The sequence below is a fragment of the Vicia villosa genome, linkage group LG4, assembly GCF_029867415.1.
Source record: "Vicia villosa cultivar HV-30 ecotype Madison, WI linkage group LG4, Vvil1.0, whole genome shotgun sequence".
NCBI lineage: Eukaryota > Viridiplantae > Streptophyta > Magnoliopsida > Fabales > Fabaceae > Vicia > Vicia villosa.
In genome coordinates, this window is record NC_081183.1 from 23,708,954 (window position 1) to 23,722,656 (window position 13,703).

General features: G+C 33.1%; 1 protein-coding gene across 1 annotated transcript; it reads left to right on the forward strand.

Annotated features, from left to right (window-relative positions):
- Positions 1-8,510: 8,510 nt before the first annotated feature.
- On the forward strand, positions 8,511-9,740 carry LOC131596894 (uncharacterized). The gene has a single exon (XM_058869628.1). It carries the CDS (start codon positions 8,511-8,513, stop codon positions 9,738-9,740), a length of 1,230 nt encoding a protein of 409 aa, XP_058725611.1.
- The last annotated feature ends 3,963 nt before the right edge of the window (positions 9,741-13,703 follow it).

The following is a 13,703-nucleotide window of genomic DNA, read 5'->3' on the forward strand; positions in this document are numbered from 1 at the left end:
CAGTTTGTGAGGTAAAATAGAGAAAACTAGGTTTTAATTATTTGTATAGGTATAAACAACGTTCTTAATCTTTAATAATATGTTTACCAAATGAAAGGAGAATTGGAGATAGATTGTATATGATATTAATGAGTGAGTAAGTTATGGATTTTTTGAAAACTATTTATTTTTTAAATAATTTGAATAACTTTTTAACAATTTAAAGTAAATCAGAGTGACTTCCTTCTTAAATAAAAATTCCACAACTTTACGTGTGTCGTCATAAATAATTTTAAAATTTTTGGGTAAATTTGATATATTACTAATGATAAAATTTATATAATATTAAAATAATAATATGAAATTTTCTGGAAATTCATTTCAATACTTGATACAAATTAATATAAAATCCCTTTTTGTTCTAAATTATATTGTAATATAAAACAAAATCAATTATCATAATATAATAATTTATTTTCCAACACAATTAATTCATTAATGGTATAATGGATGACAATTAATACATGGATATTTGATTGATACATATTTGTGAGACTTTGATTCAATGTGTATGATAAATACCCTATTTGTAACCTTATATTTTCTCATAATAAACATTCCGACAACTTGTTGAATTACTCAATTTCATAGTTTGTACAGTTCAAGGGTTTCTCTCTTTTTTAATGGAAGTAAACAAGGTATGTTATTCAATACACCCAACAAACTTCAATCATAATATATTGGTTAATATTTCGTAAGAGTAAAATTATTTTTTTTTGCGATAAATCCCTTGAGACATAAAATATATTTTAATAAAACATTTTTCTCTTCTATCAAATTATATGATATATTAATTTTTCTTCATATATTATGCAACTGAAGTACTAATTTTATGATTCACTTTCTTTGTTGAAATATTATATGTGTTACATCATGAGTTAACTTATATGTATTTTTAATTGGTAATATAAGGAATCTGCTTCGAATATCGGTGAAATCTTGTAAAATTGGTGCAAGAAATACGGCAAAACATACTCTTCAGAGGATGAAAAGAAGTACAGGTTCAAATTGTTTGCGGATTGTTATTCCAAGATGACTGAACACAATAAAATGAAAAAGTATAGTCACACGGCTGGCCTCAATCAGTTTTCTGATCTCACTTGGGAAGAAACAAAATCATATTATCCCGGCACCAGTGTTACTCTTACGGATGAAATGCTAGCCACTTTGAATGAATATGAGAAGAATCGCAACTAATCTCGTCAAATATCAATGTAGTTAAACTTTCTATCTACTAATGATATGAAATTGTTATGTTTACTCTCTTAACATTGTTTAATACTTTTCTTCCTATATAAAGGTTAAATTTTAATTTTATTGTAATTAATAAAGGTAGATAATTTTATATACATATTCATCAAAAGTAATTATTTAATTTAGAATTCATGAAAGAGTAATTTTGGGTTTCTAGATATTTGTAGTCTATAAAGAAGTTTTGAATGAGAAAGGATTTGGGTTTCTCTATAATCAGTGGGGAATACATTTATGTTTTTAGTGTCCTTTTGAAATATTTGATTGATCATATTGAAGTATTTTGTTTTAAATAAAAAAACAAAATTATTATTTTTGATTTAACTCAACGATTGGATTTTTATAAAAATTTTAAACTTTTGTAGTTAAAGTTATTATATTAGTCGTCTAGTATGTGTCCCCATATTTCACATAGATTTGGAATTAAATTACTTTTTTTTAATAACTATTCCCAAATTTATGTGTATATTCTAAATATTGTCTCAAATTTTACAAATTTTAGGGTCAAAATTGACTTCATAACTACATATTAAATATGCTGATCATTATCCTAAATTTCTAGATTCCAACTTTAAATTTGTCAAAGAAATTCCAATAAAGATTCGGAGGGACCCTAATTTGGTCCAGTCGAACATCACATATATGGTTTTAACTTTTGAGAGAATAAATAGGGAAATTTTGATATTATTTTAATTTTTAAGATTTGTAGATATTTTAATTTAGAACTTATATTTAAAGCGATTCTTTTAAAGAAAAGGAAATATCTTAAATAAAATTTTCAAAGATATTTTATTAATCTGAAAAAACAACTTAATTCATGATTCCTATATCCTTAATGAAATGGGCTAAAATACTTTGCGGGCTTCACAAAAAGATTAGTTTTAATTCATTTTTCCCAATTTTGTAGAGTATTTTTTAAAAAATTATGTACGGATGATTTCAAAATACTTTTTATGAAATAACTTAAATAAGATTTTAAGAGGCAAAATAAGTAAAATTTGATTTTGTTAAATTTTTTAAAAATCAGAGATAACTTTTTGGAATTTTATATTTCAAGGGATTCCATTTTGTTTGTATTTGTGAAATAGCTAAAATAAGATTTTGAAAGCCAAAATAAGAAAGGTTTTGGTTTTGATTGAATTTTGAAGATATGGAGGAATTCTAAATAATATTTTTTAAAATAAATTAAAGGCTTAATTGCAACTCTGATCCGCCTATTTTGTCCTTTTTTTTCAATTTTGGTTCCCCCTGTTTTTAAAACCCCGACTTTGGTCACCTTCTGAGCTTTCTGTTGAAAAAGCGACCAAAATATGGACTAAATTTGCATAAAAAACAAAATAGAGGGGAGAAAATTGAACATCAAACTTAAAAAGGAGACTAAAATTATGGCTTTTAAAATAGAGGTATCAAAATCAAGAAAAAGACAAAATAGAGGGAGTAAAGTTGCAATTAAGCCTAAATTAAGTAACAGTTTGTGAGGTAAAATAGAGAAAACTAGGTTTTAATTATTTGTATAGGTATAAACAACGTTCTTAATCTTTAATAATATGTTTACCAAATGAAAGGAGAATTGGAGATAGATTGTATATGATATTAATGAGTGAGTAAGTTATGGATTTTTTGAAAACTATTTATTTTTTAAATAATTTGAATAACTTTTTAACAATTTAAAGTAAATCAGAGTGACTTCCTTCTTAAATAAAAATTCCACAACTTTACGTGTGTCGTCATAAATAATTTTAAAATTTTTGGGTAAATTTGATATATTACTAATGATAAAATTTATATAATATTAAAATAATAATATGAAATTTTCTGGAAATTCATTTCAATACTTGATACAAATTAATATAAAATCCCTTTTTGTTCTAAATTATATTGTAATATAAAACAAAATCAATTATCATAATATAATAATTTATTTTCCAACACAATTAATTCATTAATGGTATAATGGATGACAATTAATACATGGATATTTGATTGATACATATTTGTGAGACTTTGATTCAATGTGTATGATAAATACCCTATTTGTAACCTTATATTTTCTCATAATAAACATTCCGACAACTTGTTGAATTACTCAATTTCATAGTTTGTACAGTTCAAGGGTTTCTCTCTTTTTTAATGGAAGTAAACAAGGTATGTTATTCAATACACCCAACAAACTTCAATCATAATATATTGGTTAATATTTCGTAAGAGTAAAATTTTTTTTTTTTGCGATAAATCCCTTGAGACATAAAATATATTTTAATAAAACATTTTTCTCTTCTATCAAATTATATAATATATTAATTTTTCTTCATATATTATGCAACTGAAGTACTAATTTTGTGATTCACTTTCTTTGTTGAAATATTATATGTGTTACATCATGAGTTAACTTATATGTATTTTTAATTGGTAATATAAGGAATCTGCTTCGAATATCGGTGAAATCTTGTAAAATTCGTGCAAGAAATACGGAAAAACATACTCTTCAGAGGATGAAAAGAAGTACAGGTTCAAATTGTTTGCGGATTGTTATTCCAAGATGACTGAACACAATAAAATGAAAAATTATAGTCACACGGCTGGCCTCAATCAGTTTTCTGATCTCACTTGGGAAGAAACAAAATCATATTATCCCGGCACCAGTGTTACTCTTACGGATGAAATGCTAGCCACTTTGAATGAATATGAGAAGAATCGCAACTAATCTCGTCAAATATCAATGTAGTTAAACTTTCTATCTACTAATGATATGAAATTGTTATGTTTACTCTCTTAACATTGTTTAATACTTTTCTTCCTATATAAAGGTTAAATTTTAATTTTATTGTAATTAATAAAGGTAGATAATTTTATATACATATTCATCAAAAGTAATTATTTAATTTAGAATTCATGAAAGAGTAATTTTGGGTTTCTAGATATTTGTAGTCTATAAAGAAGTTTTGAATGAGAAAGGATTTGGGTTTCTCTATAATTAGTGGGGAATACATTTATGTTTTTAGTGTCCTTTTGAAATATTTGATTGATCATATTGAAGTATTTTGTTTTAAATAAAAAAACAAAATTATTATTTTTGATTTAACTCAACGATTGGATTTTTATAAAAATTTTAAACTTTTGTAGTTAAAGTTATTATATTAGTCGTCTAGTATGTGTCCCAATATTTCACATAGATTTGGAATTAAATTACTTTTTTTTAATAACTATTCCAAAATTTATGTGTATATTCTAAATATTGTCTCAAATTTTAGGGTCAAAATTGACTTCATAACTACATATTAAATAAGCTGATCATTATCCTAAATTTCTAGATTCCAACTTTAAATTTGTCAAAGAAATTCCAATAAAGATTCGGAGGGACCCTAATTTGGTCCAGTCGAACATCACATATATGGTTTTAACTTTTGAGAGAATTGATCGGTCACCATTTCTAATAAGTTTTCGCTCCTTTTTCCGACAAGAATTCATGGTTTTGGTAACACTAAGTGGCATTTGCATGTGTTTTAAAGTAAGTTTTCGTATTTTCAATTGTGTGACATTATGCGTATGAATGCTTTATGAGTGTTACAAAAAGTGTCTTTTTATGCGCCGGTTGGTAGTATTGTTTGCCAGGTTGATGCATGGGAAAAATAGGAACTTATGGCACGCACGAGTGGATGAAAATAAGCCGGAAAAGCTGAGTTCAGAGGCCAACACGGGCACCCGTGTGGAGCAACACGGCCCGTGTTGAAATGTGGCTGGAAATGCAATTTTGGACACAAGTCAGAGGATCTACACGGGCACCCGTGTTCGCAGACACGGCCCGTGTGGAAAAGTGCCTGGAAGTGTGTCTTTTGTGCCAAGGAACAAACGATCAACACGGACGCCTGTGTGCAGCAACACAGCCCGTGTTGATGAGCGTGTGCTGAGTATTTGTTTCTATGTTTCCTCACTCAAAGGGGATCATTAAGGGTATTTTTGGTATTTGATTTCAACCTGAATGGAAGAGAGAATATAAAAACAACTTTAGGGCAAGAGAGAAGACACTTTTGGAGATCATAAGATAGAATTGCAGAGAAGAAAAGAGGACTTGAACGAGGTTTTGGAAGACAAAGAGATTCAACGATGGACACCATTGAAGATCCGAGTTCTCCCAATTATTTGAAATGTCTAAACTTTTCCACTTGTGTTTCTTGAATATTATGAGAGGCTAAACCCCCCAATGCTAGGGGGTGTCCCTGATTTGATCTGTAACAACTCTGGATTTGGTATTTTGTTAATCAAATGTTCGTATTATTCAATTCGATTGTATAATGATTATAATGCTTTCTTTATCTGATCAATAAGGATTGTTATGTGGTTAACAATTTGTAGGACTACGATTGTTAAGGTTTATATACAATTGAACCTTAGAATTATCACCTAGGACTAGGGATACACAAGGTTATTTAGAAATTCTTGATAAATCAACGATTTGGTTTTCTCCTCTTTCCCTAAGGACTTAGGTTATAGAATTGTAAACCAAAAGGTTTTCACTAAGGACTTAGGAAAACATCCTTAAGAATAAATAATTGAATTCTATAAACTTATTAAAAAGATCTTCATCCAGAGGAGTTATAGATTAAATCACACACCTTACCTTAGCATTATTTTCATATTATCAAAAGCTCAACTTTAATTTCAGCTTATTTAGTATTTTAATCTATTTTGTTGGTCATATAAAACAATACCCTTATGCTCTTTTGTTTAATTGACTTCGTATAATATCTTGTATTGCCTACGCAATCCTCGTGATCGATACTTGGGGTAACACCCATTATAACTACACCGGTGAAAATAGTACACTTGCTATTTTACCGATCAAGTTTTTGGCACCGTTGCCGGGGATTGCCAAAATATAAGTCATTATTTAGTCAATTAGAATTTTATTGCTCTGCAATTAAAATTATTTTTTTTTGAAATTTATATTTTGTTTGTTTTTATTTTTTACTCCCAACTAATCATTGTCTAATCTTGTATGCGAGGTAAGGCCTCAGCTGAACTTCTTTTTGACGCAGAACCAGAAAGATTATTGCGAGCACGACTTCGAGAAGTTAAGCGGAAAAGACTGGCTTCAAAAGAAGAATCACCTGTAGTTTCAGAATCGGAAGACAAAGAAATACTATCTATTCCATCCGAACAGTCAGAATCCGAGCCTGAAACTATGGCAGCTGATCCACCCCCTCCAGAGAGACTTTGGGGGGATTATGGAACGGCGAATGCACCGCTTGGAAGAATGACCATAGTGAATCAACCGGTTAACGTGGCACACTTCCAACTACAACCCTCCACTATCCGCCAGTTAGAAAGCAAGCCCTTTGCTGGGAGAATCAATGAAGATGCGAAAAAGCATCTACAGAGATTCCTGACCACAACAACATCATTGAAGATAGAAGGCCACTCCGAAGAAGCAAAGAGACTTGTGATGTTCCCTATCACTTTATCCGAAGATGCGGCAAAGTGGTTTTACTCACTTCCAGCTGGAAGTATCTGATAAGTGCTTGATTCATGCTATAATGACTTATTATAACATAGCACTTATCTTGCTTATTTGACCTATTTCTCACATAAAAACCCCCAATTATTGAATAAACTATTATTGTGCAAGATTACTTGGCTTGGTTTGTTTTTATGCAGGATTTGGCCTTAAAGCAAAAACCAGAAAACAGAGCATTCGCTGCAGCGAACTATATTTCGCTGTAGCGAACTCCAGGCACTCAAAGGCAAAAGTCCAGAAAATAAGGTATTCGCTGCAGCGAAAGGTAGCGAATGGTAGCGAAGGCCCGATTCGATGCAGCGAACCATATTTCGCTGTAGCGAATGAAGTCAGAATCAAACTTCCCAATTTCGCTAGCAGCAAGCAGTAGCGAGGTACATTCGCTGCAGCGAACCATATTTCGCTGTAGCGAACTTTGGCGGTTTCTAGAAGATTTGAATTTCTTAAAGCTGAAGAAAACATTCGCTGCAGTGAAATATCCTTCGTGTAGCGAACTCTGGAGGTCAGAACAAAGACTTAACAATGAAGCAAGGCATTCGCTGCAGCGAACTTCTGTCCGCGTAGCGAACTCAGGCGGCCAGAACAGCTATAAAAGGAGCAGAAAATCAGTTCAGGAAGGGATTCACTTTTATTTTGCAATACCTTTGTAATAGTAACAGAAAAAGAGGTTTTTAGGGAGAGGGAGCTGGATATACATCGTGAGTCGGGAAATCGTCATTGATGTCGTTCCAACTCAATTCTTCCATTGTTCATCAAGCTACCATGAGTAGGTAAATCCCTCTCTTGTTGGGATTGGTCGTAGTTCACCGAAACAGTATGTATTTTCTTTGATCATGGCATTATATATAATTTATGTTTGAATCATTATCATTGTTATCTTCGCGTTACCGTTTATTTCTTGGATTAAATTGATATTGACAAATACAATTCTAATCTTGATCCAAGATAACATCAATTAAAATCTAAATGCTAGACATAGATTTAGGTTTAATATTCACTTTAAGTACTGAATCTTAATGCTACCGTATCGTTTAATAGGCTGAGAAATCGTCGATTAAGCTATAAGGTAGAAATCTCAACAAACGTTTAGACATGACCTTTGTTGTGAGAAATACGTGATGATAATGAAACAAGCATAGATTGTGTATAACTGATCCAAGATTGGCATATTGAATCGGTGGATGAAAATCAATTCCTAACAAGTCTATTCCTCTGAACTTATCTTTCGTTATTTACGCACTTTTACTTTCAGTAACTTTAAACCAAACAAACTTGAAACTTTATGCTTAGAACTATAAAAATTGTTGAACGGTTTTGATATCGCTCCAATCCCTGTGGATACGATAATACAAAATACTTACATTTGACTTGTACTTTCTACAACATCAAATTGGCGCCATTGCCGGGGATTGGCGTTTAAGATATTAAAACATCGCAATCGTTTCTATACTTTTAAGTTTTGTGAGTTTGTCTATATATTTTATATATTTTTCTATTTTTCGCAACGTTTGCTCAAGTGTTTGGATAGGTGAAAGAAATTTTGTTTATGCTCCGAGGAAAAAGTTCGAAGGAGCAACTTCTTTTTGATCCCGAGATCGAAAGAACAATCCGAACGAACAGGAAGCAAACGAAGAAACAAAAATCCAAACAGAAAAGAAAAGGAGCATCTACATCTACTTCCTCATCAAATTCATCAAAAGAAACAATGGCTGAAGTTGTTAATGGTCCTTGTGAAAGTGGCCCAAGGTGGTTCGCCCATCTCACCAACAATCCAGCCGCAAGACGAGTTGAGATGAAAACACGACTGCTGCAAATTATTTATGCTAATCCTTTTGCAGGTTTGGATCATGAAGATCCCTACACTCACCTCACCCGATTCTACGAAATAGCTGGTACATTAGGTGCACCAGAAGCTGAAGAGGAAGCCGTTTTCATGAGATTATTCCCGCACTCTTTGATCGGCAAAGCAAAGGATTGGTACCTCGATCAATCAACGGAAACCATGACCAATTGGAATGTGTTAGAGAGAAACTTCCTTAGCAGATTCTTTTCTCACAACCAATTCATGGACGCAAAGACAGCTATTGCCACATTCACCCAATTTTTAAATGAAACTTTGTGTGAAGCCTGGGAACGCTATAAATCCATGCTACGGAAGTGTCCAAACCACGATTTCGATGACATGTCACAAATCCACATTTTCCGTCATGGATTATTACCTCAACCAAAGCTTTTACTTGACACAACAACTGGAGGTTCCTTGATAGCAAAAAGTGCAGCAGAAGCAATTTCAATCATTGATAGGATGGCTCTCAAAGATCACCAAGTTCAACACAATCGAGGTACCGTCCAAAAGAAGCCTGGAGTTTTGGAATTGGGTACAAATGATGCAATCCAAGCACAAAACAAACTGCTCACTCAAACCGTAGAGGAATTGACAAAACAGCTGTCCAAGCTTCCTCAACAACTCAAAGATGTGCACGGTTCGTCAAACGCATCACAACAAGTAGCTTTTTGTGAACTTTGTACGGGTGATCATCCAACTGGTTTCTGTCCCCCGATCAACGAAGAGGTAAAATATATGGGAAATCAACAACAAAGGCAAGTTCTGTACAATCAAGGTTATCCACACAACAACAACGCAAGCTATGGCAAAAACCGACCGAATCAATACCAAAGCTACACGCAGCCAGACAAGCTTTCAAAGATAGAAGATACCTTGAATCAATTTATGCAACTGTCCATGGCAAACCAGAAAAACACCGATGCGTCGATTAGAAATCTTGAAACGCAAGTTGGGCAAATTGCGAAGCAACTAAGTGAGCAACAAAGAGGTACATTTTTTGCCACCACTCAAGTTAATCCCAAGGAAGCTTGTAATGCAATCACGACGAAAGATGTTGAAATTGTTCAAGACAAAGTTGGGGAGAATTGAAAAGGTATCGTGGTAGATAAAAATCATGAAAAAAGAAAACGTAAGGAGGAGGAAGAAAACAATGCGGATCCTGGAAAAGTTACCTTACCGGTTACCATTGGAAATATCTATTTTGATAACGCTTTAGTTGATCTTGGATCAAACGTCAATCTTCTTCCATTATCCACCATGAGAAAGATTGAAGATCTTCACTTGAACCCTACAACAATGAAGTTGCAACTTGCCGAAAAATCAACCACAGAACCAATTGGCATAATGAAAGATGTAATGGTCAAAGTGGATGGATTTCGATTTTCAACTGACTTTGTGGTAATAAGCATGAACAATGATGAAGACAGTCCTCCGATCTTAGGTCGTCCATTCATAAAGATAGCAAGAATGATGATTGACGTGGATGAAGGAGAGATGAAAATAAGGCACAAAGAGGAAGAAATCAATTTCACATTGTTTCAACAGAAAGAGGATGACTATTCCAAAGTTAAAGCTCCTGATGAAGTAGGCCTGGAAGCATTGAAAGGAATGGATGAGAAAGAAAGGCCAAATGATGGTGGCAAGGATGTTTTGACGAATTCATACAAACCACCGTAAGTTTATTCAAAACAGGCGTCGAGCTAATGAAGTTAAACAAGCACTTGTTGGGAGGCAACCCAACCTTTTACTTCTTTATTATCTTTCTGCATCATTAGTTGAATTAGTAAGAAGAAGATAGCATGACATGGCACGACACAAATGAGTTTCTGCATAAAACTGAATTCTGCAGAGTTCACTACGCGAAGCCCTGATTCGCTGCAGCGAACACAACAGAATCAGCAACATTTTTGCCAATCATGCCATCTTCTTCATCTTTGAATTTTGTGTGTTTTAATCTAGTAATTAGGAAGGTGTCTTATGACCAATCCATGATAATTATGCTTGAAAATTTGCCCTCTAAACAAATGAGATGAAAGAATAAGCATGGAGTGGAAGATTAACTTCACATAAACCAAAGGCACAATGATAAGGGCATGACTTGAAAGAATTGCACTATCCAAGGTATGTGTTTTACTACTTTATTAGAATTTAGCATATGCATGACATGAGTAGGCTGCATAAAACTAGTTCATGCAATCCTATGCCATGACATGTTTTCATATGAATCACTTAGTTCTAAAACAAGAAAGTGAGGTAACCTTCCATTGTTCACTATATGCCAAGGAGACTGACAAATTATTGTTTTAACTCGTTTGATTCATGCTTAATCTTGCATTTATGTTGGTAATTGCAAAAACATAGAAGGGATCAAGGCAATTCTTTGAAATTGAGCATAACTACTAAACCAAATATAGCCTCATTATCCCTTGTGAGTGAGTGATCTTTTGCAACCCCTTTTGAGCCATATGACAATGAATCTATCATTGATGAATTGAACAATACATTAAGTAAACCACTTAGTGGATATTGTTCTATATCTTTGAAAATCATAAAAAGTTCATATATGATAGATTCTATTTTTCCTTGAATAAAACCATGAAACCATGATATCTTTTGCCAAATCATAATGAGCATTCAAAGCAAATATGGTATTGTTCAAAGTTAGGGAGAAAAGAGAAATAGAATTTCTTCAAAAAGAATAGAAAAAAAAGGTGTGAGAATCAAAAGAGTAAATGGAAAATGAGAAAAGAAAAAGAAAAAGATATAACAAGTAAGAATGTTTTCAAAGGGAAGAAATAAGAAGTATTGGATAAAAGAGTCAAAACTTTGAATGCTCTTCTAAAAAGAAAAATCAACAACCTTTTGTTTCAATTATCCATAAAAATGACACTTCCTTGGTACCTTGGCCACATTACAACCATAAAAGACCTTAGTGATCTATACTCTTACTTATCAACATATCTTGCTTGGATGAAAGTATGAATTGATCTAGATGTTAGCAAATTTGCCATGTGAGAGATCAACATACCTCATCATTTTCACTTATACAAAAAGTGTGGTAGGTGTGATTCATGATTAACATGTTTAGTGCTTTGGATTGATTGACATGGCTTTTATGTGGAAAACATGTTTCATGAATATGTCTAAATGCTAAAGGAAGTCATAAAACATTTATCCTTGGATGTTCAAACTTCAAAGAGCCATGTGCCTCCTATACTTCATTGAGAAATTTGGTTAATCATGCGAAAAATGGTTTAGAAACTCTTGCTTCTTACTTTGATTGAGGACAAGCAAAGATTCAAGTTGGGGAGAGTTTGATAAGTGCTTGATTCATGCTAAAATGACTTATTATAACATAGCACTTATCTTGCTTATTTGACCTATTTCTCACATAAAAACCCCCAATTATGGAATAAACTATTATTGTGCAAGATTACTTGGCTTGGTTTGTTTTTATGCAGGATTTGGCCTCAAAGCAAAAACCAGAAAACAGAGCATTCGCTGCAGCGAACTATATTTCGCTGTAGCGAACTCCAGGCACTCAAAGGAAAAAATCCAGAAAACAGGGTATTCGCTGCAACGAAAGGTAGCGAATGGTAGCGAAGGCCCGATTCACTGCAGCGAACCATATTTCGCAGTAGCGAATGAAGTCAGAATCAAACTTCCCAGTTTCGCTAGCAGCAAGCAGTAGCGAGGTACAATCGCTGCAGCGAACCATATTTCGCTGTAGCGAACTTTGGCGGTTTCTAGAAGATTTGAATTTCTTAAAGCTGAAGAAAACATTCGCTGCAGCGAAATATCCTTCGCGTAGCGATCTCTGGCGGTCAGAACAAAGACTTAACAATGAATCAAGGCATTCGGTGCAGCGAACTTCTGTTCGCGTAGCGAACTCAGGCGGCCAAAACAGCTGTAAAAGGAGCAGAAAATCAGTTCAGGAAGGGATTCACTTTTATTTTGCAATACCTTTGTAATAGTAACAGAAAAAGAGGTTTTTAGGGGGAGGGAGCTGGATATACATCGAGAGTTGGGAAATCGTCATTGATGTCGTTCCAACTCAATTCTTCCATTATTCATCAAGCTACCATGAGTACCTAAATCCCTCTCTTGTTGGGATTGGTCGTAGTTCACTGAAACAGTATGTATTTTCTTTGATCATGGCATTATATATAATTTATGTTTGAATCATTATCGTTGTTATCTTCGCGTTACCGTTTATTTCATGGATTAAATTGATATTGACAAATACAATTCTAATCTTGATCCAAGATAACATTAATTAAAATATAAATGCTAGACATAGATTTAGGTTTAATATTCAATTTAAGTATTGAATCTTAATGCTACCGTATCGTTTAATAGGCTGAGTAATCGTCGATTAAGCTATAAGGTAGAAATCTCAACAAACGTTTAGACATGACCTTTGTTGTGAGCAATATGTGATGATAATGAAACAAGCATAAATTGTGTATAACTGATCCAAGATTGGCATATTGAATCGGTGGATGAAAATCAATTCCCAACAAGTCTATTCCTCTGAACTTATCTTTCGTTATTTACGCACTTTTACTTTTCGTAACTTTAAACCAAACAAACTTGAAACTTTATACTTAGAACTATAGAAATTTTTGAACGGTTTTGATATCGCTCCAATCCCTGTGGATACGATAATACAAAATACTTACATTTGACTTGTACTTTCTACAACATCAGTATCACCACATGGCAACAAATGGAAACTGCTTTCCTTAATGAGTACTTCCCAGCTTCGGTCTTCATTCGTAAAAGATACGATATCGTTAATTTCAAGTAGAAAGAAGGGGAACTGCTAGGAGATGCATATAAAAGATTCAAGAGGTGTTTGGTTACTGTCTTACTCATAACATGGATCCAACCAAGCAAATGCAGACGTTTGTTAATGGTCTCCCAGTTAAAACAAAACAACTGATAGACACTGCAGCCGGTGGCTCAACTAATTTCTCAACAGCCACTGGTATCAAGAGAATCATAGAAGCTATTGCCGCGAACGAGCACATCGAGTTATATGATCGGGCA

Bases quoted from the DNA above. Each gene is read 5' to 3' on its own strand.
- LOC131596894 (XM_058869628.1), top strand. From the start codon at position 8,511: ATGGCTGAAGTTGTTAATGGTCCTTGTGAAAGTGGCCCAAGGTGGTTC.